Source organism: Helianthus annuus, chromosome 8, assembly GCF_002127325.2.
Source record: "Helianthus annuus cultivar XRQ/B chromosome 8, HanXRQr2.0-SUNRISE, whole genome shotgun sequence".
Taxonomy (NCBI): Eukaryota; Viridiplantae; Streptophyta; class Magnoliopsida; order Asterales; family Asteraceae; genus Helianthus; species Helianthus annuus.
In genome coordinates this window covers 120,921,865-120,947,224 of record NC_035440.2, presented here as the reverse complement: position 1 = coordinate 120,947,224, position 25,360 = coordinate 120,921,865, and the positions used below count along the sequence as shown (strand labels likewise).

General features: G+C 37.4%; 2 protein-coding genes across 2 annotated transcripts; one reads left to right on the top strand and one right to left on the bottom strand.

Moving 5' to 3' along the window:
- Positions 1-2,289: 2,289 nt before the first annotated feature.
- On the top strand, positions 2,290-7,774 carry LOC118481042 (PKS-NRPS hybrid synthetase CHGG_01239-like). The gene is made up of 5 exons (XM_035976128.1): positions 2,290-3,070; positions 3,701-4,770; positions 4,889-5,286; positions 5,384-6,004; positions 7,632-7,774. The coding sequence occupies exons 1-5, from the start codon at positions 2,738-2,740 to the stop codon at positions 7,772-7,774; spliced, it is 2,565 nt and encodes an 854-aa protein (XP_035832021.1). The 5' UTR covers positions 2,290-2,737.
- A 3,349-nt stretch (positions 7,775-11,123) lies between these two features.
- LOC110941993 (protein PLASTID TRANSCRIPTIONALLY ACTIVE 10) lies at positions 11,124-17,587 on the bottom strand. Its single transcript, XM_022183692.2, has 12 exons — positions 16,821-17,587; positions 16,642-16,701; positions 16,519-16,548; positions 15,714-15,787; positions 15,455-15,536; positions 15,281-15,354; positions 14,822-14,888; positions 13,398-13,490; positions 13,107-13,283; positions 12,978-13,028; positions 12,749-12,903; positions 11,124-11,630 (listed from the first exon to the last, which is right to left on the bottom strand). Exons 1-12 carry the CDS (start codon positions 17,544-17,546, stop codon positions 11,240-11,242), a joined length of 1,980 nt encoding a protein of 659 aa, XP_022039384.1. The 5' UTR covers positions 17,547-17,587; the 3' UTR covers positions 11,124-11,239.
- Between the last annotated feature and the right edge of the window lie 7,773 nt (positions 17,588-25,360).

Genomic DNA, 25,360 nt, shown 5'->3' with positions numbered 1-25,360 from the left:
CCCAAAATGATTATTTGGACAAGATTTTGTTTTATCTTATACTTGGAACATATGACATGGATGATTGATTGTCAAAATGTTTTTCAACTAATTGATGCCCCGCACGCGTTGCGGGTGATGGCCGAATAATTCTTAATCAATTAAAAAAGCAGTATAATAATTTTGTTAGGAAAAAAACAAAAACAATGATAAGACCGTATTTTTCGGCTCAGGATAAAACTGTAATTTTTTAAGACTAATGAGCGAGTGTTAGGCAGCTACTTGACACGGAAAAAATTAAATCGAGTCAACCAATAAAAAAACTTCTATATTTTTGCAAAAAAAAAACACTAAAACGATGGGAAAAACGTAATTTTGAACTGAGGGCGAAATCATAATTTTTTCAAGGATAAAATCGTAAATTAAATGGACCAATGGGGGAGTACCAGACAGCTGCCGGCATGACTGTAATTTTATACTGGGGGCAAAATTGTAATTTAACTAGGAAAACAAACAAAAAGATGGAGAAAATGTAAATTTTATTTGAGGGCAAAATCGTAACTTGACTGTGAGAAAAAATAAAACTAATGGCAAAACTGAAAATTTATACGGGGCAAAATCGTAATTTTGAACCAAGGGCAAAATTGAAATTTTTACCTTGGAGCAAAAGCGTAAATTTATTTTTAAGTCGGGGTAAAAGCATAACTTTGAAGCGATGGCAAAATCTTAATTATAATGAGGAAAAAACTAATGGTAAAACTTTAAATTTAAACGGGGCAAAGACGTAATTTTGAACTCAGGGCAAAATTGAAATTTTTAGCTGGGAGCAAAAGCGTAAATATGTTTTTAAGTGGGGTAAAAACATAATTTTGAACATATGGCAAAATCGTAGTTTTAAAGCGGGATAAAAGCGTAAATTTGTTGGGCCAATGGGGGAGTGTCAGGCAGCTGCCTAGCACTGTTTCCTTGCCGCCCATGTCACCCAATAAAAGCCAAGACCTATTCCCGCCGACACTCTTTTTTGTAGTTGTTGAAAATAATCACATTAACGAATCATCCCACTTATGATAATCTTCTCGGCATTGTACAAGGATACTACATTATGTAAACACGCACCTATTTGGTATAATGTCTCATGTTAGAGGTGTATGTTATGAATCCCGTTTGTTCTAACGTTACACTAGTACAACGATCCTTTTCAATTTAAATAAAAGATGTACTAGTACGAGATCCATTTGTTTTTAAGTACCTTGTCAAGTCAACTACTGTGCCTTAACGCGTTTCGGGTGAACCTGCTAGCTTTGTTTCACCCGATGGTGCAACTGTTCAAGAACTCCGAATCAATCTCTTAAAGCTTATTCTTTTCTTGTTAAGAGGTTTCTTGAGTAATAATCAATGAATATAGGAAAGTGTCACGTGTTGGACCCTCCTTTTACATGTTACATTATGACCCAAATAACAAACCCTCACACACACCTTCGACATAACATTCAAGATTATGGTTCTCACACATTATGCCGCAAACCATGTCAAGTCGGGGTCTGACCCAAACACCTTTTATCCAACTATATTCATTTATAAATACCCATTAGCCAATGTGTTGAATATGATTCTACAAGTATACTTTTATTATTAGAAGAGACCCCGGGTTTGAATCGTGCGTCCACTAGCTTTCTTCCATAACCTCTTGCCCAACACAAGTTGCAATATACCTGATCCCGTTTGTTAGTTGAGTATTGGCGTGGTCCAGGAGTTTTCCAGTAACAGGTTCGCATAATTACCAAAAAAAAAAAAACAATGCTTTGTTTAAGAATAATATAAATACTTTGAATAAATTTATGGAAACTTTCATCCATTTGACTCGTTTCCTTGTAAGCTAATTTTCGTATATCTCTTGTTTGATCCTTTAGAGATAAAATATCACTTGACTTGACCCCTTTACACGTGAACCGGTTGAAATTGCTACCTCTTATTATACACCATTATTTATTTATTTCTTTCTATAATTTCTTATATTTGCTTGGTTAACAAGGTATAGGTTCTTTTTTTTTCTTTTTTTTTTCTTTTTTTTTTTTTGAGCTACACGTGAAGCCAAGCTCTGGTTCTAAACTGAACGTAATCTGTTATGCTGTGCAAAGGATCTTCAGCTGACAAACGCTATTTAAAAAAAGGGTCCTAATAAATCCACATGGTATCATCTTATTTTAATATGGTTGATACGGGTCGTATAAGGTTATACGGCCCGTATAGAATAAAGTGAACTGACAAAGGCTGTGCCAGCAGCCTTTGTCAGTTCACTTTATTCTATAGGGGCCGGGCCGTATAACCTTATACGGCCCGTATCAACCATGTTAGAATAAGATGATACTGTGGTCGTATATATATTATACGACTACTTTATACGGATCGTATATATCTATACGGCTCGTATACAATGAATTTCCTTTATTTTATTGTTTTATTACTATTTGACGCGACGTATTATTCCTCGATTCACGTGCGAGTAGACGTAAGATTCTCTGATTCGATGTTATATTCCTCGATTCTCGTGCGAGTTATGTGATTAGACGTTAGATTCCTCGATATTCGTGCAAGTTATTTGATTCGACGTTAGATTCCTCGATTCGCGTGTTAATCATTTGAAACGATGTAATATTCCGTAAAATTCTCTATATAAACGACACTAGTTTCATTCATTTTCATTCAACTTCTATTCGTTTCTTCTATTTTTCTCTGTATTCAAATTATTTACGCTATAATGTCGGGTTGGGGTAACTTTTTTAATGTGTTTGATAACGAGGCGAATCAGGGGAGTTATGATAACAATGAAGATAACAAAGAGGGCATGTTTGATCTGAATGCTCCGTTCGATCCCATTCTTGCGTCTGATGCAGGTCAGGATACTTGGGGTTTGGATGCAATTCAGCCTAATTATGCTGGTTATTATCCATCGCAACACCCGGTTAATTTTGAAGCCCCTCCTGTTAGTTTTGGACCACCGACTGATAGTTCTCAGTCTCCTCCCATAAGTGATGGACCGCCGGAGGGTCCAAATGCTGACCAGGAACGTAGTGAGTTTCAAAACAAGCAGGTATAATATTTAATTATACGTTTATTTGTTGTACATTAACTATTTTAGTGTTTTTACGTTTGATGTTGTTTTTATTAAAACCTTAGAATAGGGTTGCTCAACGGGTCGTGTTCGCGGGTTGGTGGGTTCAACCCGACCTGAACCTGAAAATTTTACACAAACCCGAACTCGACCCGAACCCGAAAATCGTATCATACATAAGAACCCGAACACGACCCGAACTTTCATGGGTTGACCCGAACACGACCCATTAAACCCGAATTTTTTTATTTTTTTCTGAAATTAATATATTAAAGTTAAAATTTACTTAAAAAACACAAATATATATATATATATAATAATATCATATTTAAATTATAAAATCTATGTTAATTTCTCTTTTTAATTTATAATCATGGCATAAAAATACGCACTCCATTTAATTTATGACGTAAAATATATTGTTAAAAAAATATAATATAGTATAAATGTGTAACGGGTCAACCCGCCAACCCGACCATGTTGACCCGAACCCGACCCGTTAACCCAAACGGGTTCGCAGCTTCAACCTGGAACTGACCCGAACCCGTTTATACTAAAGCTAAACCGATTGGTTAATCATTAATTGACACGTATAAGTGTTTTCGTTAGAAATTCGCTAGCATGGATGAATTGGTAGAGTGGTGTAGAGACGTTGGACGCGTAAATGGCTACGCCCTCGTCACCAAACGCACCATCTACGATAAACAGGGTAGCGGTCAGCCGTTAAAAATCTGGCTTACGTGTGATTGTGCCGGCGAGTACAAATCAACAGCCACGGTCAGACGTAGCGGGACCAGGAAAACCGGTTACAAGTTCCAACTGATCGGGGCATACAAAAAGAGGTTAGGTTATTGGGATCTAAGGGTTGAGAAAGCTAAACATAACCACGAACCATTTCTGTATCCAGAGGGTCATCCGTCCCTAATGAGGTTGACTCCATCAGAAGAGAGGACGGTGGAACAAATGACGCATCAGAACATAAAACCACGAGACATTCTTGTTGCCATTAAAGAACAGAACCCCCATAATGTCTCAACAAGAAACACCATATACAACGCTCGGGCCAAATTGGGTCGAATGGAACAAGTCGGTGAGACTCCAATGCAGATACTTTTCTACCGGTTGGAGAAGGTTGGGTTTGTTTTTTACCATAGAACTTCTCAAAATGGCGAACGGGTCGAGGATGTTTTCTTCATCCACCCGGAGTCGAACATGTTGTGGCGCGCCTTCCCGCATGTGTTGCTTATAGACGCCACCTACAAGACGAATCGGTACAAAATGCCGCTAGTCCAGATTATCGGTGTTACATCCACGTTGATGTCGTTTTGCATTGCTCATGCGTTCGTAAGCAACGAGAAACAGGAAAACTTCACATGGGTTCTACAGAGGTTGAGACACTCATTAGACAGTGTTATGGAACCCCGGGTAATAGTAACAGATAGAGATCGCGCCCTAATGAACGCATGTGCAACCGTGTTTCCCAGGGCTAGACATTCATTGTGTAGGTGGCACATACAGCAAAACATCTTCAAACATTGCAGGAAAAGCTTTAGAACAGAGGATAAATGGGAGAGGTTTCTTTACAAGTGGGGCGAGCTAATTAACTCAACGACCGATCTTGACTACAACTACTGGTACGAGCGAATACGATCATACTTGCCACGCAAAAAAAACCAACGGTAAGTTTTATATAATTTTTGTTTAATAATCGTATTTATTTGACTTGTCTTAACTGCACTTGAATTTGATTACAGAGATTATGAACTATTTGGATTCAATCTGGTTACAACCATATAGAGACCGGTTTGTTTCGTTCTGGAGCGACCAACATCTGAACTTCGGTCAACGTACAACGAACAGGGCAGAGGGTCAACATGCCCTTTTGAAGCAGTACCTAGGCGACTCTAATTACACCCTGGAGAAAGTGGTACCACTTATCGATAAGCTCATAAGAAACCAGGTGACAGAAATCAAAGGCAGCATTGAAACAAGCAGGAGCCGAACATTGGGTCATCATAACAAACCAATATTTAATCTCCTACTAAAGAAGGTTTCACATGCCTGCCTAGAGTTGATATCAGACGAAGTAAATGAAATAGAAAAATTAAAGTTATATAACCGTACATGCGCGTGCCGTTTGTATACAAGCTGTGGGTTGTCGTGCGCGTGTCGGTTGGAACCGTATACAACGAATGGTAATACATTATTCGACCAACCACATTTTATAATCATAGCCTTTCATCACGCAAAATCTTATTGACGTTTTATGTTGTTTGTTGATATGTTTCTTAGGTCAAATGATCCCGTTGGAGTTGATAGACCCTTTTTGGAGAAAGTTAAATTTGGACTCCATAGTGGAACCGAGCAAGGTGGACTCTTCCGACTTAGACGGCGAATTTGCGCTTCTCAAACAACATTTAAGTGCTCAGCCGAGAGAACTCAAGAAAAACTTGATTCAAAAGATGAAGGAGTTGGTACAACTCAATAAGACGAAGCTTAAACAACCAGTTGTGCAAAAAAACACACGGGGTCGTCCAACTTTAAAAGCTCAGCAACAAAGGAAGGATGATTCGTTCACGGAGCCTTCAAGACACAGCTTTTTTACAATGCAAGACCAGTATAGTGATTCACAAGATGGGTTTGGCACACAAGAGTCAACAATCGAACCTACCAGGCATAGCACGTTTGTCGAGTCACAAAGTTATTGTACTGAAACACCTATGTTCTTCGGCGAGATTGCGAAAGGCGCTAAGAATTCGAAAACGAAAAACAAGGTCGCAAAATCAAAGGAAGAGCCACCAGACTTACCTTTGTTGCCTGTCGAACAAGTTAATATGTTCATGCACTTCAAAAAGTTCATTCCACCGAGCTTCTATCCACACCTCAGTCACATACAAAATGTGCAGGGTGATGGTAATTGTGGGTTTCGATCTATAGCGGTCGGTTTATCGCTTAAAGAGTGGCAGTGGTCGTTCATACGGGAGCATCTTCATGATGAGTGCAACCGGTTCCACGAATTTTGGAAAAAGATAAATGAAGTTCGGTATCAACAAGTTCTGCAATCATTAGTTTGGTCCAACCATATAGACGGAGCACCTACACATAAGTGGCTACAAATGCCATTCACGGGGCTTCTGATAGCAAACCGGTGGAATGTCATTTGTCTCTTATTAAGTGACCTTGGTTGTGCTTCATTTTTTTCCATGTTCACAACAGCCGAAGAAAGTATTCGGCATCGAACAGTCGCGCTTGTACATGTACACAGGAACCATTTTATTCACGTAAGATTAGAAGGGGAATATCCAATGCCAACCCCATCAGGATACTGGCGACAACCGATACGGAATACGCCAGCAGAAAGTTGGTATCACTATTACAAGGAACGTATTGACCAATATAATATGATCGTTGATGAATATAGGACCAGGGATTACATAGATTTAGGTGCCCTATGAATATAAAATGTTATTTGCATGTTTTGACAATTTGTAATGATCAACATACACGTTATATAAATGTTTTGGCAACTTTTTGAAATTGAACTTGAAAAAACGTTTAAACGAATCAATTTGCATGTTTTGACAATTTGTAATGATAAACATACACGTTATATAAATGTTTTGGCAACTTTTGAAATTGAATTTGAAAAAACGTTTAAACGAATCAACGTTAACGCATACCGACCGTATTTTCGTCACTTCCGCATATAATAATTGAAAATAAATGAAAAATACTGAATTGTATACGGGCCGTATAAAAATATACGCCTCGTATACCATGATCGTATATTAAGTATACGACAGAATTAAAATAAAATAAATTACTGTATACGGGTCGTATACTTTTATACGGCCCGTATACAAAGGAAAAAAGATCGTATAAGTTTTATACGACCTCATTTCCACCATACGGCCTCAACATTCCACCAAAAATTCTCTCGGTTTTCTCTCGGATCGTTCTTGGACAGCGTTCTTCGGCGTTTTTGGCATTTTCTTCTCGTTCTTCCTATACGGTACGTTTTCGTATAGTAAACTTTCAAATTCCGTAACATGTTAGATTATGGTCTTGTATAGTAAAGCGTAGATAGGCGTAACGATTACGATTGTATAATTCAATTTGAAAAAAAAAATTGAAACAGAAAATTGTAACTGGTTATTCAAGTGTATACGGTCGTATAAATTGTATGTGATCGTATAATGTTTGAATATTCAAACATTATACGACGGTATACAATTTATACGACCGTATACACTTGAATAATCAAAGGTTTTACGATCGTATACATTATATACGCTCGTATAACATTTGAATATTCAAACATTATACGATCGTATATTTATATACGGTCGTATATTTGTTTGAATATTCAAACATTATACGAACGTATATTTTATATACGGTCGTATACTTGTTGAATATTCAAACATTGTACGAGCGTATATGATATGTACAATACGTTCGTATACAAGAACAGTATTCGTATAATATGTTAACGATAATCGTATAGTGATTGCTAAGTTGTAATTGTTATTTGTTACAGACGATATGGCTGAGTCATCAGCAGCTGGTGCGGCCCGTAGAGGTCGAGGTCAGGGTCAGGGTCGGGGCCGTGGACGTGGACAGGAGGAGGAGGTTGTGCCCGATTTTACTGAGACGGGGCGGTTTCTAAGAGATATCCCCTGAGGTACGGTTGCCTATAGGGTTTTGGGCAAATTACGGGAGATGGTGTTGGATGCGCCTCGGACCATAGATTTTCAGTTTTTGACCGATATTGGAGCGACCGGTCGGGTCCGGGAGCTCATGCCAGCTAACTCCCCGTGGACCGCTTATTTGATGCCGTCGCAGAGCGGGCCCACAGGGAGATTACTTTAGAGTTTTTATCTACCTTTTCATTTACGGACACCCGGGGTGGGGGTTTTCAGCATTTTTTGACGACAGAGGCCGTAGCTTTTACTATTTGTGGCAAGACTCAAAGGATGACACTTCCTCAGTTCGTTGTTGCCTTGGGTCTGTACTCACAGGAGGACTCAAGGTCCCGCGCATTTTTTGATGTGCCAGTCAGCACGTCCACTGACGTGTTGTGGCCGTATTGGCGCACTATTGGGTTCGGGGAGTTCGCGAAACCGAGTCAGCGATCCCCGAAGGCACGGGCGACTGATCTTTACGACCCGTTACACCGATACCTACATAGGTGTATCGCCGTGACGATCGCCGGTCGTCATGATAGCAGGGAATGGGTCACCCAAAGTGACCTATTCTTCTTGCACGACTTACTTACCGGCGGGAGGGCCAACTTGGCGTACAAGTTGGCCGCATATCTTGCAGAGTACGCTTTTAAGCGACCCTCTTCCCACATCAGTTGTGGGGCCTTCGTCACCCGTCTGGCGAAGGGTTTCTATCGCCTCCTGTCCCCGCAGGTGGCAAGTGATATGACCCTGACACGCCAGCTTGACAGGATTGGGAGGGACACAGCCCTATCGATGGGTTTGGCTCGTGAGGTCGAGGGAGGGCAGCTGGTTTGGGCTTATGGTGTGGGTGAGGGACCCTGTGGAGAGGGTGGTGATGAGGAGGGAGACGAGGGAGAGGGAGGCGAGGGCGAGGGAGGCGAGGGAGAGGGAGGCGAGGGAGAGGGAGGCGACGGAGAGGGGGTCGCTCATATTGTCGATAAATCACAGGTAGCTGCCGAGGAGTTACGGGGTGATCGCCCGTACGTTCGACACAGCGTGAGACAGCATGTGATGCCTCCACCGGGGGTGGAGGAGAGACTCGTTCAGGTCGAGTCGGATGTAGCTGCAGTCAGAGGGGATTTAGCTGCAGTCAGAGGGGATTTAGCTGCAGTAAGAGAGGATGTACAGTGGATGGTCGAGGCGATTGTGGCTATGCATTCTGACGCGCCCCTACCTCCACGAGTTGGCGCTGCACCACCACCACCGCCGCCGCCGTAGCTGCTTATTGTATTATTATTATTTTTTTTGTTATTTTACGTTTGAAACTTTGTAAAAGTTTATCTTTTTTTGTTTTAGATGTAAAACATTATAAATATTAATCTTATGTTTAGATGTTAACTTGTTTGTTTAATAATTGTTGTCGTAGTTTATCATAATCATATCACATATTTATCGTTTTACATAGTGGAAACTTACTAAACATTGTAAATACGTTTAACTAGAAACTCGTAACATAATCCGATATATACAATACTATTTTAAAATTTACAAAACTTATTAAACGGTTTCCCGATTGCAACAAAAAATTAACTATTCTATACATATTTATCGTTTTACAAAGTGGAAACATATGAAACATAATAAATACGTTTAACTACAAACTCGTAACATAATGCGATATATAGAACACTATTTTAAAATTTTCAAAATTTATTAAACGGTTTCCCGATTGCAACAAAAAATTAACTTTTCTATACATATTTATCGTTTTACAAAGAGGAAACTTATTAAACATAATAAATACGTTTAACTACAAACTCGTAACATAATCCGATATATACAACACTATTTTAAAATTTACAAAACTTATTAAACGGTTTCCCGATTTCAACAAAAAATTAACCTTTCTATACGGGCGATACGGGCCGTATAACATTATACGGCCCGTATACAGATTTCAAAACTAAAAACCCTTGTCCAACCTTTGAAACAATATGCAAGTATGTATACGACCCGTATATAATATACGTCCTGTATACATATAAAAACAAAAAAAAACATTCCACTCATTAAATTCTGTGCATAAACATTCTATACGGCCCGTATAAGTATATACGGCCCGTATACAAATAGGGATGTGAAAATAAGATTATAGGGGTGTGGAAATAGAAGAACCCTTAAAAAAATATGTGTTTTAAGTGTTTTACGTTTAGCAGTGGTTCTAGGTTCGAAGCTTACTTTTACTGGTTTCCTACCATAACCACTTAAAGGCTAGTTGCCCAGCAAATGTTGTGATTTAAGGGCTAACTAGAAGATTGACCCGCGCGCGTTGCGCCGCGGTCAATGATCAGATTCACATTTACAATGTGTTAAAGATGTTTTTGTCGGTTAAGTCTGTATTACTATCTTATACAAATAAGTAATTCACCAAATAGTCTTAATACAATTAATGGTATCATGATTACTACGTTACATGACTTGTATCCATATCAATAACCTGTCGTATTAACCTCCCCGCGTTGCGGCGGGGGCGTAAAACTGTGACAAATAGCACCAATGCCACACTATAGCCAACGACCACCAACATTGAAGTTGCGGCGTCTTAACGTGGAAAAATTAGACCGACATATAAAAATAGAAAATAATAACTAACTCGATTTAGGACTCACACGTTGTAACAAACTTATTAAATGGGAAAAAATAGACGACGTAAACACACTGAACCACACACGTACGTTGCCCCATGTTAACTCGCAAAATTTAGAACGAAGCGTATAACAAAACGTAAAATCGTTGAACCACACACACACATTGTGCCGTGTTAAGTCGCAAAATTTATATCTAGACGTAAGACGAAAAATTTTGCAAAATACGAAAAACATAGGGGATCAAAGTTGAAAGTAAAAAGGTTGTGAGGTTAAATTGGAAAAACTAAAAACTTTTGGGTTAAATCTACAAAATCAAATAGTTTTGGGTTTAAAGTGAAACATCAAAGTTTTTTTTTTTTTTTTTTTTTTTTTGAAAAAATCCCAAAACATGGGGTACAATGCTTCAATGCCTCAACTTGTAGTAAATGTATATTATGTAAATTTATACACACTAAGCATCATGTACAACACAACCATGCACAAAAAACTCATTAAGCATTATGTACAAACTCACCATGCACAAACATCTTTCAAGTTAATAGTATATAAATAGTATATAAATGAGTTTTCCGATAACTTAATTGCTTTACAAGGGTTATTGAATTTAAATAACCCCAACTTTCACTTGCTGGTCAGCAACACTCCCCACTAACGAATTGCCCTCAACCCACCTTTCAACTTATTTTCCTCTGTCACTCCCAACCGACTTTTTATAAATAAAAAAGAAAAACAAAAATTTATAGATTCAGCACCAAACGTTCAAAAATACTCATGGTAACACCCTAAATGTCTCACAATCATCTATACATACATGCTACAACAACAACAAATACTTAATCATAGTATTCATCCGAAAAAACATTAGTTTGAACCCCGTTAACCTCGGGCTGTGGCTCTGAAACAATTTCGTAAATGATGTCGTCCACCTCATCATCATCGTCTTCCTCTTCGTGTTGCATTTGCTTCAATTCATTGGCCCGTGTTTCGTCCCGGTTCTTCATTGCATCTTCATATGAAGTTTCATACCACACCATTCCCCTGCCTATAATTCCTTTGTTGTGGAAATCTCTCAATCGCTCTTGTTTAGTTTTTTCAGAACTCTTTGGTTCTCCCCAATAGTCGTATCTATACAGTGGGTTTTCAGGGTCGTATTTGTCTTTTGCAACCGTGCTTGGATCGTGGTACCTTCCAGGTTCTTCCAATGGTAGACCAACCGCTCTTCGGCTGTAACAAATTTAAAACAGTTATCATGATAGATAATTAATCATACTTTTTGAATTTCAGTATGGTAAAAAAAAACTTGAATCCGATGAGTAATGTGTATGTAATATTGTTTTGTTATCGGTAGGGGTCTAAATGACTCGAGTTGCTTGCTTGTGAATCGGCTAATATCGGAGCTCAGGCTTATATCGGAGCTCGGTTAATGATCCCGAGCCCAAGCTTCACATATCGAGCTTCACTTCGCAAGCATATACAAGACTGCTATTTATATACATTTTATTTTATATATATATAGGGTGGGGTTCTAGAGTGAACACTAGTGTATTTTCCTACAAAGTGTAAAAAGTGCTCTTCATTCTCTTATTTGTGGGCTTTGAGTATGTTTTATGGCTGAAATTGCAGTGTTTTATGACTTTGTACACTTTGTAGGAAAATGGACTTTGTAGCTGAACCCCACCCGTTGTTGTATATAAACATTATAATTATAAATATAGAGTAGGGATCCTAAGAGAAATACATGCTAATTGAGAACAATGAGAACAATTATGGACCACATATTATTCTCTAAGCCAAAGAAAAGTTTACTTCTAATCGCAAGTTTTTAAGAGTTTTTTTTTTGGGATATATATGTATGTGTATATTGTCAGTTTTTAAATATACATGTGTATATGGTGAACTTTTAAATTATACATGTGTATATTATGAAACATATATGTACGATACATATTTTTCAATTTTAAACACATATTTACACATTTGTACATTAGAAAAAACATGTTTAGAACCATAATCCTCCTTTATATACATATATGTACATTATCAAACATAGATATATAATACTTATGTTTCGATTTTGAACACGTGTATACATATATGTATAGTTAAAGATTAACAATATACTCATGTGTATATATCAAAACATATTGCATTTTTTTGCACTTTTTTTGCATTTATGCTTAGGAAAAATGGGTGGTCCAGTATCAAGTTAATCGAGGTGATTTCAAGCTTGAGCTTAGGCTCTACTCGGCTCGTTTACAACCCTGATAATTGGGCAGGGATTACTAAAACCCGTCCCATATCTGACCTATTGGCATCCCTAGGAAAATAGCAAAGCAAATTACCAGCTTATGTCTCTAAGTAAAGCTTCTCTTTCCTCGACTGACCGACGCCAATGAACTAAATCATATTCATCCATTTCATGATTACGCCTCAACTTGTCTATTCTGTAAGACGTTGCGCCTTGTTCCATGGCTTGTGCTTTCAATGCATTATGATACTGTGCCAATATATATATATATGTTAGATTCATATGCAAAACTCATTGGTTCAAAATAAACATCAACTACCCACCTGGCGCTCTTCAAACGCAGCTTCCAAGTCGAGATCTTTTATGCTCACGTTCTAATGCATATAAATTAGAAGAATATAAGTTAACGAAAATTTAAAAAGCAAAGTGATCAGAGCACAAAGAGTACTCACCACAATCGTTTTGGGTAACAAACTTTCCTTGTAATAATCTTGAGTATATTGAACACTGTTCTCTTCATCAAATTCCACCTCATCGGTTAGCTCTGACAACTTTCTACCCTTGTATTTATCGGGATTAATCTCCATATCATCCATAATCATTTGTTCAGCAACATGTATTTGCCACAACTGCAAACCAAAAATAAAAATAAAAATATTAAATAATAGAGTAAAAGTAAAACGAAGCCAAATTTTTATTTCAGGAAATAGATATATAATGTGAATTCTAGAAGAGAGGACTACCGTATTAACGTAAGGGTGATTACATATTAGTGGTTCCTCCTCTACCTTGATTCCCGGATCATCCTTAGAAATAGGCGGTCTTCGACAATCACGCTGGCAAAAGAAAATTCAATTGTATATGCTTTTCAACATTCCAAAAAAAATTAATTGTGTGTACAAGTACAAAAAGGCATGTTACTTGATAGTATTCAAGTTCCTTTATTGTTCCACTAAAGTCGCTCAAAAGTTTTTCTTTCAAAACTCAAAAACCAATCAAGTTTCGATATTGTTCCATGGCAAAAACTTATAAATGGTTAAAACTAAGCTTACGAATTTTGGTTGCTATTTAGTAATTAATATTTTCAGGTTTTAAAAAGTCAATAAATAATAATCAAGTTTCATAACTGTTCTATTTAGGCCACTCGGGTTACCATTTATATAAATTTAGGTCACTCGGGTTACCATTTATATAAAAAAAATCACAACTAGGGGGTGTAAAGGAGACAAGCTGATCGTGAGCTACTCGAGATTGGCTTGATGAGTTTGAATCAAGCCAAGCTTAAAGGAGCTTCAAGTCTACGTTGGAGCTCATCCAATAAATGAGCTTAAAAAGCGAGCTTCACATATCAAGCTTGACCAGGCTCGTGAGCGTAGACAAGCGTATTATTTGTTTAATTTTTATTTAATATATTATATATATATTAACATGATTAATATTATTAATATTATTATTATTATTATTACTATTATTATGTATTAAATTATGATAAACATAACTAAATAATATATTATGTTATATATATGTTTTTTAATAAATACACAGGGGATGGTTATCTTGAGAACACTAAATATTGCAAGAACAATGAGAACGAATGAAAAAAACAATCAAAATCAATTTTTTTAATACAAACCTCATTGTAATTAATATACAACATTAAAAAAAAGAATTTACTCTATAAATTATTCATTTCTCCTCTCAAAAACCACTCTTAATAATTTTTTTACACATGTGTAAATACAACAAATTTACACATGTGTAAATGGCATACTTGCACGTGTGAATTTTTTTTTTTATTTACAAATACATGTAAATTTAAACGTGTAAATTTATTTTCTAATACTGTATTCGAATAATAGTGATAAGTGTATATATATATATATATATATTTTTTGTATTTGAATTGTTTTTGACCAAGTTCCTATGGTTCTTTCATTCATTTCTCGGTTCTCGCAATATATAGTGTTCTCAAGACAATTGTAAGTGTTTATAAATCAAATAAATAAAAAATAAACGAGCCAAGCTCAGGCTTGGATACGATTGTTTACACCCCAAACAGCCGAGCAATATTGAAACTTGAGTGTTTCTTGGTTACTGTTTCACGGTTTTCTCCCTTAAAAAACAAGTAAAAAGTCGAATCTTTTCCAGAGAAAACAAAAATACTTACACGCAACTCATCCATATTAGTATCTTCCTCACGATGGAAAATCGGTGGGTAGTCAAATCTCTTAAAACTGCATGTAGAACGACAAAGAAGTGAAATCATAGATCAAGCATTCCATATTGCTTTCAGTTAGAGATGGCAAAAGGCGGGTCAATGAGTTGTGTTGACTATTGACCGAAAACACTTTTTTTTCCAAAACTTATGGATTTTCATATTATAAGAAGCCCTGTTTATTAATAAAGTGATTTAAGAGGTCGTAAGCATTATACTTAACATTTTTGATGACTTTCAACCACCCATTTGACCAATTTCTTTTTAGCTAATTTCTTTGATTTTATCCATATGACCCGTTATAAATAAATCATAACCAAAATCGACTCGTTCATATGTAGATTGGTTAAATTTGCCACCTCTTAACCATTATAACAATATAAAGCTGAACAAAAAGAAAATTAAACATACATAAGGTGGTCAATATTAGGGTCGACAAAACGCATCTCTATAGGAAACCGGTAACGGTAAGGATCTCGCTTTGCCTGCAATATAAATTAACGTCGATTACAGAATGCATTATACAGTATTTTCACATTCAGTTAAATGGTTAAAACTTTGGACGTTTACAGAGTCAAAACTCACCAGAATTTCAACAATGACATGCATGCCAACTTTTACATGATGTCGGATCCAAAACCAATCATTTCGTTTAATGGGGACCCACCTGAAATGGCACAAAACAGGCAAAATTATAAGACGGTCAAAGTGGGTTGGGTTGGGTCGGGTCGGGTTGACCCACCACCAACACCTTGTGTATCTTCTTTATTGAAATTCATACTAGCTAAAATACGATTACAAAATTGCAATTGTCTAGTATAAGATTTGGAAGAGGAATGCTAACCCGTCATGTACACCTCCAATGTCAACAAAAGCACCTTGATAAAGATGCAAAGTAGTCACTTTGCCAACACAAATCTACAAAATAAATTACAAATCAACTTCTTTATATGAAATATTATGTGCGTAACATGGATCACATAGTATAATAAAACTTTTAAGTTTAACTGGGGTACTAAAATCAAGTGCATCCTTAAACCATAGTTGTTAAAAGCCATCGCCTCTTGCACCTAGGCCCATTTTCCAGGTGAGGCGAGGCGATGAAATTGCGCTTTAAGTTGAGGCAACTGCGCTTTAATTCTCCAGGTGATGGTTCAGGCGCACATTCCAGCAAGATTTCTAGATTCTGGAGAGTTTCCGGCCAAATTCTCTAAATTCCGGCAAGATTCCAGCCAGATTTCTACTTTTATCCAAGGAAAACTAGTTTTCTACACTAATACATTGATATTTACAACTTTTGATACTAAATGTTATATAATAGCTTTTGTTTATATTTTTGAAGAATAGTATTGTTTTTCTAATACATAATATATTTTTTAAGTCTTTTTCATTGTGCGCTTTTTTTTCCTCCCCTAGCTTTTTTGCGCTTTGCGCCTAGGCCCCAGGTGAGGCCTAGCGCCTTTAATAACTACGAAATAAACATGACGGTATATTCATAAAACCTATACACTTTTTGCAATGGAAGAAGGCAAAGTAATTTATATTTCTCCAAACAAATGTTTTCGACAACAAATAGTATGATACAGATCCTAAATAAAATCATTAAAATCATCGTAAAATAACAGGAATCATAAGTGTAGAGAACTTACTTGTCCCGGATAGTAAAATGGTAGCTCATACTGCAAGAAAGAAAACGTAAAATAAGTAAAAAGCTATAAGATTGATCTATACCAGTCGCATTATACCAATCAAAACAGAAAAACCGATCGTACCATTCCCTCTTTATAATCTTTCCCTCTTTTCCTCCTACCAGGAAAATAATCTTGATCATACTAAACACAAATAACTCGATATTAGATGGTGTTCAGATATGCAAAAAAATATACTAAAAATAGCAAAAATTTATTAAAAACACCAAAATTAGTCTAAATATGAGAGTAATGAAATAAACCTTATAAGACTCCTCCTCCAACCTATCTCTATTAGCTTCAACCCACTCATTATACTGCTTCAAAAACACCTTATATCTATCCAAACACAACCCATCTGTATCACTTCTAGCTTCATTAACCACCTGATCAAGCTCAACTCTCTCATTAAACCTATGAGCCTCCCTAATAAACTCTAGTTCCTCCCTATCCACCCCCCACCCTCGGGGCGGCCAATCGCGCGGCGGCACTTGCCGAACCACCAACGGCCCCGCCCAAGCAGTCGTCAACTTCTCTGGAATCTCCCCCTTAATCTCGAACTGTTTCGCGTAAAATTCGTCCTCAGTTAGCCCTAATTCCTCCATTTTCTTCTTCCGGTAGCTAGGTTTAAGCATCTTGAAGGCCTCAATTGTGTCAGGGTTTGTTAGTTCCACTTCTTCGCCTTCGTTGAGTGATTTTCGGGCGAAATCGGCTTCAGGAGTGAGGATTTCTTCCCATGGAGCCCAGCCGCCTTCGATCCAGTTGCGGCGACGAGCTTCGTCTTCGGTTTCGACGTCTTTCGGGCCGAATTTTTGGATGAATTCTTCGTCGACCGGGAATTCGTCTGCGGAGAAAGCTTTGGGGGTGAAATTGGAGGTGAGATTGAAGTTAAATTTGGAGAATTTGTGTGATTTAGGGTTAGTGTTAGGGTTTATGGAGGGTTTAGGAGGGAGGAAGAAGATTGGGTGAGGGTTTAAGAGGGTTTGCATTTTGTTTCAGTTGCAGTGTGAGTAGTGTGGAGTGGATAAAGTTGGTTTTGATAGTATATTGTAGTGTGTGAAGAGATAGGGCCAAATTGAGAAGAAAGTTAAGTACAGGGACTGTTTTTGTAAAATTGGTAAATTACTATTTTCTTTTCATATGTTTTTACCCATGGGGTATGGGGCTTGGGTTGGGGCGTGGGTTGAGGTAAAACGCCCAAGACACCACCCCGGGTGGGCTTGGGTTGGGACGTGGCCCCGTGGGGCTTGGCTTTCAAGCCGGGCGTGGGGCGGGGGAGCAAGGTGAGTTGGCGGATTGTCAATGGCCAAAAGAAAATAGCTGTTGGGCTAGCCGTTGGCCAACGGCTATATGAAAATAAAAAAAAATTAATTTTTTCTTCCATTTTTTCACTATAAAACTCACATTTTTCTTCCATTTTTTACCAAATTCAACCACATCTTCTATACATCTTCAAATTCTCTTTCTACAATACGAAAAAATGCATCCTTACAACCGTCCTTTTGACCCGAGCAACCCGTATGGATTCCAAGAAACTAATCCTAGCCCACCACCCACTCGTCAAATTCCTCGTCCATTTTTCATATACTCTTCTATGCCCCATGAAGCGAGTTATCCCATCGCTTCTTGGGAATCGTGTATTTACTAACTTCCCACACTCCGAAGATTCGATACCAACCCTGTTTACACAATCGCCCATCAACCTTTCACCAACCTCCATCGACCTTTCACAAAACGAAACCGTTCCCGAAACTCAACCACCCAATGATGGTCCTTCCGCATCGAAACCCATCAAAAAGAGAAGTCATAAGAAAAAAACCGAGGAGGATAAAGTAGTTGAAACCGTCAAACAAAAATGGGTCTACGCTAAAGAACTTGCATTGGCGAGGGCTTGGTGTGAACAATCTCAACATTCAACTTTAGGTATTCTTAACCTTTGTTTATATTAATGGAATGGTTATTTTTTATATAACTTTGTAATATATTAATATTTTTTTATTAAAATAGGAAATTCGCAACATCGAACCGCCCTGTGGGAATCGGTTAGTAGACTATTCCATGAAGAAATGGGTAGGGGGATTTATCGTGAAAACGATAGCTTATCCTCAAAGTGGAGCGAGATAAGCACCCAACTTACAAAATTTAGTGGTTTTTTAAATAAAGCAAAGCAAAACCCTAAAAGTGGTGAAACCGAAGCCGATGTTTTGGCAAATGTAGTAAATGGATTCAAATCAAATATGAAGACCGACTTCCGTTTCATGCAATGTTGGGAGATTTGTAAATTCCATCCAAAGTGGTCGACTATCCCCATTGGTAGCGAAACTAACTCGTCCTCCAAAAGGTCAAGGGCCTTGTCCCAAGCCCAATCTGATGCACGAGATCAAGAGTTTGAGGACCTTTTGGATGATTCGCCAAGCCCAAACCGGCCTGAGCATGGAAGAAATGCCTCAAGAAGGCGTGCTAAAAAACAAACAGCATCGCCTTCAACTGGGAGTTCTGGCTCGCATAGGGGAATATACAGCGACCAGTTGGATGACATTTCATGCAAGTTGGATACATTCAACGTATTCCAACAACAAAGGGCCGAAATACGAAGGAGCAAAGAAGCTAGAGATGCCGCTAGAAATGCCCTGAAACAAAGACGGGATGATTTGAAAATTCTATCCCAGTCGATTGATCACCTACAGGGTGACGAGTTAGAAATAGTCTTGGCGTTGAGAGAAGAGATAAAAAAACAAATATAAAAGTTAGGAATTTTTTTTTTGTAATTTTCTTTTTTTTTTTTGTAATTTTCTTTATTTAAAATTATTAAAAAAAATAAATTTGTGTTAATGGGTCTGCCCAGCGGGTCAGCCCAGCCGGTCAGCCCACAAGCCCACCAAACCCACGCCCCCCAAACCCCCGCCCACCATACCGTGTGTTCTTGTGGGTTACCCATGTCTGCCACCTCATTCCACGTGTCAACCGATGCCCAACCCAAGCCCCACCATACCCCATGGTCTAAGCTCGTTTAGGGGCATGTTTAGCTAAGCTTATTTAAGTTAAAAAAGATTTTGGGAAAAGGACTTATTGACTTATGACTTTTTGAAAAGGAGTTTTTATAAAAAAAGTGTTTGGATTAGCTTAGGGGGTGGGAAAAGCCAATAAGTCAATAAGTTGTTTTTTAAAAAGTGTTTGGCTTAGCTTATTGATGTAAAATGACTAAAAGCTAATAAGTCAATAAGTTAGTTCAAAAAGTCACAACATTCTAACTTTTCAAAAATGACTTTTTGATGACTTTTTCTCCTTCTCAAAAAGTCATTTTGAAAAGGACTTTTACATTTGCCAAACACTAAGTCAATAAGTCAATAAGGCCGTGGGGTATGGTGGGGCTTGGTTTGGGGCTTGGGTTGGGCAAAAGGTGACACGTGTAAAGGGAGCCAGCCCACAGGGTGGTTACTTGTCCGCGGGGTATGGCGGGGCGTGGGTTGGGCGGGTGGCTATGCCATCTCAACAATTAATTTTAATATATATTTAAATTTATAATTATACAAAAAATAAACATACATATATTTTTTTTTAAAAATACATAAACATACATAATAATTATCAAAATAAAAGACAGTCATTCTTCGTCGTCTTCGTCGGTTTCGAACCCAGGAATCGTTGAAACGTGTTCCACCAAATCAGCTCGAAGGTTCTGATGTATATCCCTTGACTTTATTAAAAATTCATTTGCCGCTTTATCTTCGTCTGTTACGTTACCTGGTTGGGGGTCATCGTCATCATAGTAGGTAACGACCGCTTTACCTTCATCCTCCAAAATCATGTTGTGAAGAATGATACATGTGTACATCACGTTTCCAATCTGATCCTTGTCCCATAGTCGACAAGGAATTCCCAATATTCGCCACCTTTTCTTCAAAACACCGAATGCTCGCTCGACGTCTTTACGTGCAGCCATCTGGACCCTGTTAAACTTTAATCTCTTTGGATCTGTGGTACCGTGTTTTGTGAACGATTTTACAAAACCCCCCCACTCTGGGTAAATCCCATTAACTAGGTAGTACCCGTACACGTACTCAACCCCGTTTACAAAGAAACTTCCTTTGGGTCCTATACCATTTACCCGATCATTGAAAAGAGGCGAGTGGTGTATGATGGTAATATCATTATGTGAACCTGGCATACCGAAGAACGCATGCCATATCCAAAGATCTTGGGACGCAACCGCTTCAAGCATGATGGTTGGCACCCCGTGAAATCCACTAGTGTGAGCACCTTGCCATTGGGTAGGACAAAGTTCCCAGGGCCATTTCATACAATCTAAACTACCTATCATCCCGGGTAGCCCATGATAATCAGCGTGATGTTCCAATATTTGTTGCATGTCACTGAAGGAGGGCTTTCTCAAATATCGTTTCTTATAAAGTTCTAGAATACACGAACAAAAGTTGTGAAGAGTTTCTCTAGCTACACGTGCAGACATTTTTAAATAGTCATCCATAATGTCCGAACTATTGTCGTATGCTAACTGCCTAAGTGCGGCCGTGACCTTTTGCCACGTACTAAATCCTAATTGCCCGGTAACATCGGGTTTTTGTTTGAAATAATCATATTTCTCCTCAAGATCTCTAGATATTCTTAAAAATAAGTTTTTACTCATACGAAAACGACGCCTAAACATTTTTTCATCATACTTAGGTTTCGCTGAGAAGTAATCGCTCACCAACAAATCGTTAGCGGTGTGCCGTTCACGAGCGATGTACCTCCTCCTCCTCCGTTTAGGTTGTTGAGTCTCTTCCTCATCGTCTTCGTCTTCCACGATAGCTTTCACCACAGCCGCGATAGTTTGTAGAAATATTTCCGCACCGTCGTCAGATGATGATGACGATTCACTATAACTTGAAGAACTCATGGTAATATTGTGTTTTATATGTTTGATATTGTGTGAGAAAAATGTTAAATGTGGTAAGTATATAAAGGAAAAAAGATTTTTTTTTTTTAAAAAACTAGCCCCCAACGGCTATCCCAACGGCTAGCCAACGGCTACTTTGAATGGGCCACTCAGCAACCGCCATGTCACCTTGGTCCCCCGCCCCACGCCCGGCTTGAAACCCAAGCCCCAAGGGCCACGCCCCAAACCCAAGCCCACCTGGGGTGGTGACTTGGGCGTTTTACCCCAACCCACGCCAAAACTCCCGTCCCATACCCCACGGCCTAAGTTGGTTGGAAAAGCTTAGCCAAACATGCTCTAGGTTTGAGAGCCTACTCGATTTCAATAAATGAAGCTTGAGTTTGAACTTCTTTATTAAACAGGCTTACTTTTTGGATCGAGCTTGTTTAAGTTTAGCTCGATTCAAGTTTTAAACGAACTGGTCGTGAGTAGATCATGAGTGACTCGACGACTTTATGAATTTACTTATAAGTTACATTATCCTTTAGTCAGCTTCGCTTGAGTATATTTGTAGTGGTTTTCTTTTTTTTCTTTTTCCTTGAACATTGTAAGATTAGTCAGGGTCTTTTATTCGGTTATGAGGATGAATTATCAAACAACTAGCATTTTTTTCGTTGGAATATAAACCAGTTGAGTTGATTATGAGTTACTCGGGATCAGTTTGGTAAGAACTCGAATCAAGACGATCTTAAGCAAGATCAAGATAGCTCAACCCTAAATTAATGTTAAAGTTAACTTCTTTTGCTCAATGTGGTTTGGTCATTTTAACAGTTTTATCTCAATCATTTAAAAATGGCCATTTGCCTCCTGATGTTACTATGTTATTGCTAGTTTGTTCCCCGACTCTAACTCAGTTAAAAATTTTAGCTAAAAGTAAGGGTATTTCGGTAACTTTACATGTGTTATTTAACTATGTATTGTTAATGCCTAAAATTTATTTTTTAATCAAAAAAACATAATTATATATTTATTAATTTATATATATATATATATATATTTATATAAACTAGAAAAGAATTCAACATAATTCATCACCCCTATTTTTCTCTCTCTCTCAACTTCTGTAACATCCACCACCACCACTACCTATCCCACCACCCTACTGGAATCGACGATGACAGCGGTTTAAGGCTAAACCAGAACTGATCGAATAAGTGTTGGTGGTATCCACTTGCTACCACCATAAACTCCGGCTAATCTTGTCACTGGTTCACAAACTGCCTGTCGGACCATCGTTATCCGCTGCTAATATCACCAAACTAGGTAAGCTTCATCTTCAATCTTCAAGCTGGAACATATCGATTCAGAAATGAAAAGGGGTAAGGGTGGCGACTAGGGTTTCCACACGAACCATGTTAATAATTGAATCCGACCAGTTTTCGTGTTTGAGTTTGGTAGGTTTTCGGTTTGTTCGGTTTTGGTTAAGTGGAGATTAGAGCGGGTTAAGATAATTGAATCCGACCCATTTCTCGTTTTCCTAATTTGAAGGAGTTGTGTTTGGTGAATTGTAAGGTGTGTTTTTATTTGCCTGTATTGGAAGTGATTGGGTTTCAGTTGTTGAGGTTGACGATTTTGTCGTGTTTTTATCATCTGGTCCCGTATGAGAAGCTTATGCTTTTGTGTCACACCCCAAAAACGTCGCAGCGGAAATACAAACGTGGCGGTGACGGAGGTTGGTACCCATAAGTATCTTAGTGGACGATGCAACATTTATTTTGGACATGTAACTTAGTTAAAACTTAACATTTGAAGTTTAAACGTAAGCACAAACATAACTTAGTTGTTTGATCCCTTATGGATCTTAATACAAATGGTCCCAAATAGTTTTAAAAGTTGTTCAAAACATTATTTATTATAAAATTGCATCAACAACACAAGAGAAGACAAGGCAAAATCCCGAAGCCGAACCCGTGTACCTGAAGAACACGTAAAACAATCAAGTGTCAACACAAATAGGTTTGTGAGTTCACTTATTCAAATTATAATCATATTTCGTTTAAGAAAAAGCTTTCTTGTTATGAATCTCATGTCAAAATCATTCATATATTTTAGGAGATCACCCAGCCACCATCAACCCATCTGCCATCCCTGCCACCGCCACACCCACAACCCCCCACCGCCCCACGACCGCCCATGCCACCTTCACCCGACCAACATCCACCATTACCTGCCACCCCCTTTATCTTCAATTTGTATGATCGTAGTATTATTATGGTCTAATAAAGAAATTATAAAAATTGTAAAAGAAATTAATATTATATATTTGGTAATTTTTTTACATTATAATTTTTGTTCCTTTATACTTGACTAAGTAATGTTATGACCCCGAGATCTATGAATGTAGTTTTTAAAAAAGTTAGTTTTGCTATTAAAAGGGGGTAGCGGCGCATCTTGTTGCCCGTTTACCTTCTATTTCAATGTAATTTCTAATTTGAAAATGAAATTTATAAGACAATTAAAGTAAAAAAGAATTGTCCAAAAAATTGTTAAGTATATAATATTATATGTAAAAGTAGTAAAAGGTTTTAAATATATAAAAAAATGTTCTTTTGATCACTTTTCATGAATAAGCTAAGCTAAACACTTTAAAAAAAACAACTTATTGACTTTTCCCACCACAAAAACTAATCTAAACACTTCTTATAACAGTTGTTTTGGAAAATCATAAGTCAATAAGCACTTTTGACAAAAGGTATATTTGAAGTTAAATAAGTAATCCCAAACACCCTATATAAAGTTAAAAGTTAGCTTTAACTATAATAGGTTAAATAAAAATGGAAATTTAAATTTGTTATATGGTGTATTAAGAGCTAATATAAAGTGCAGACTTTTATCTAAATGGTGTTGTGACGGGGACATGGTGAAAGTTTGATTGGTATCGCACATCATGACAAAAGATAAAGAAAACAAAAAAAAAAGTCGTAGCGTTAACCAAAATAATATCTACATGTGTTCAGTTCGTTGTAGTTGCGGCTAGGCTTTGAATATCGAAATGTAACGACGCATAAGTATGTCGTAATTTAAATAAACCGTAATCGTACATTAGTATCAACCGCGCAAAAAAAAATCACATCAAAATGCCTATAAAAATAAACATTTTGTTAATTACATGTCGTAACATTGGAGTTTGAACACTAACAACAAAATATTAATATAAAAAAATAATATAAGAACACCAATCATGAATAAGAACCATTCCCAACTAAAAATGTTAGTTTAGGAATTAAAACTAAACAAATCCACATGAAAAATAACCGGATAAAGTGATTAAATATAAATAAACAAGTTAATCAAGTTTTGTGAAATATTACCACCCGAGTTCGCGTCCATCCTCTAGATATAGAGCTAAACATTTGCAAAGTCTGGCTCTTTTATTTAATATAGGATGAGATAGAGCTTAATCAAGCGCAAAACTCTAGACTCGTAGACATTTCTTTTTAAATTTTATCCAGATTTATATATTAATTTTGTTTCCGTTTGTTTATATATGTTTAAAACATAGCAAACGAACACAAAATAAACGAACAACTTCATTTTTAACAAAATGTATACATGTTTAAAAAAATACCAAACGAACACAAAATAAACAAACAAATTCATTTTTAACAAAATGAGCATGTATAAGAAAAATAGTTTCGCATTTATAGTCCCGTTTTGCAGCCTTAATTACGTATAAAACATAGTGTTCTTTTTTGAACGGCAACTTTCATAAAAAAGAAAAGCTACTAGCAAGCCGCTAGAGCCGCAAACAACAACAAAAGAAAACTACCAAACAAAATTATACCACTCCTTCCATTCTGTATCTTTATATGGGGATCGATTCTTAATCAATAGAAACCCCCAACGCCATTATGTTTTCCTTGATCT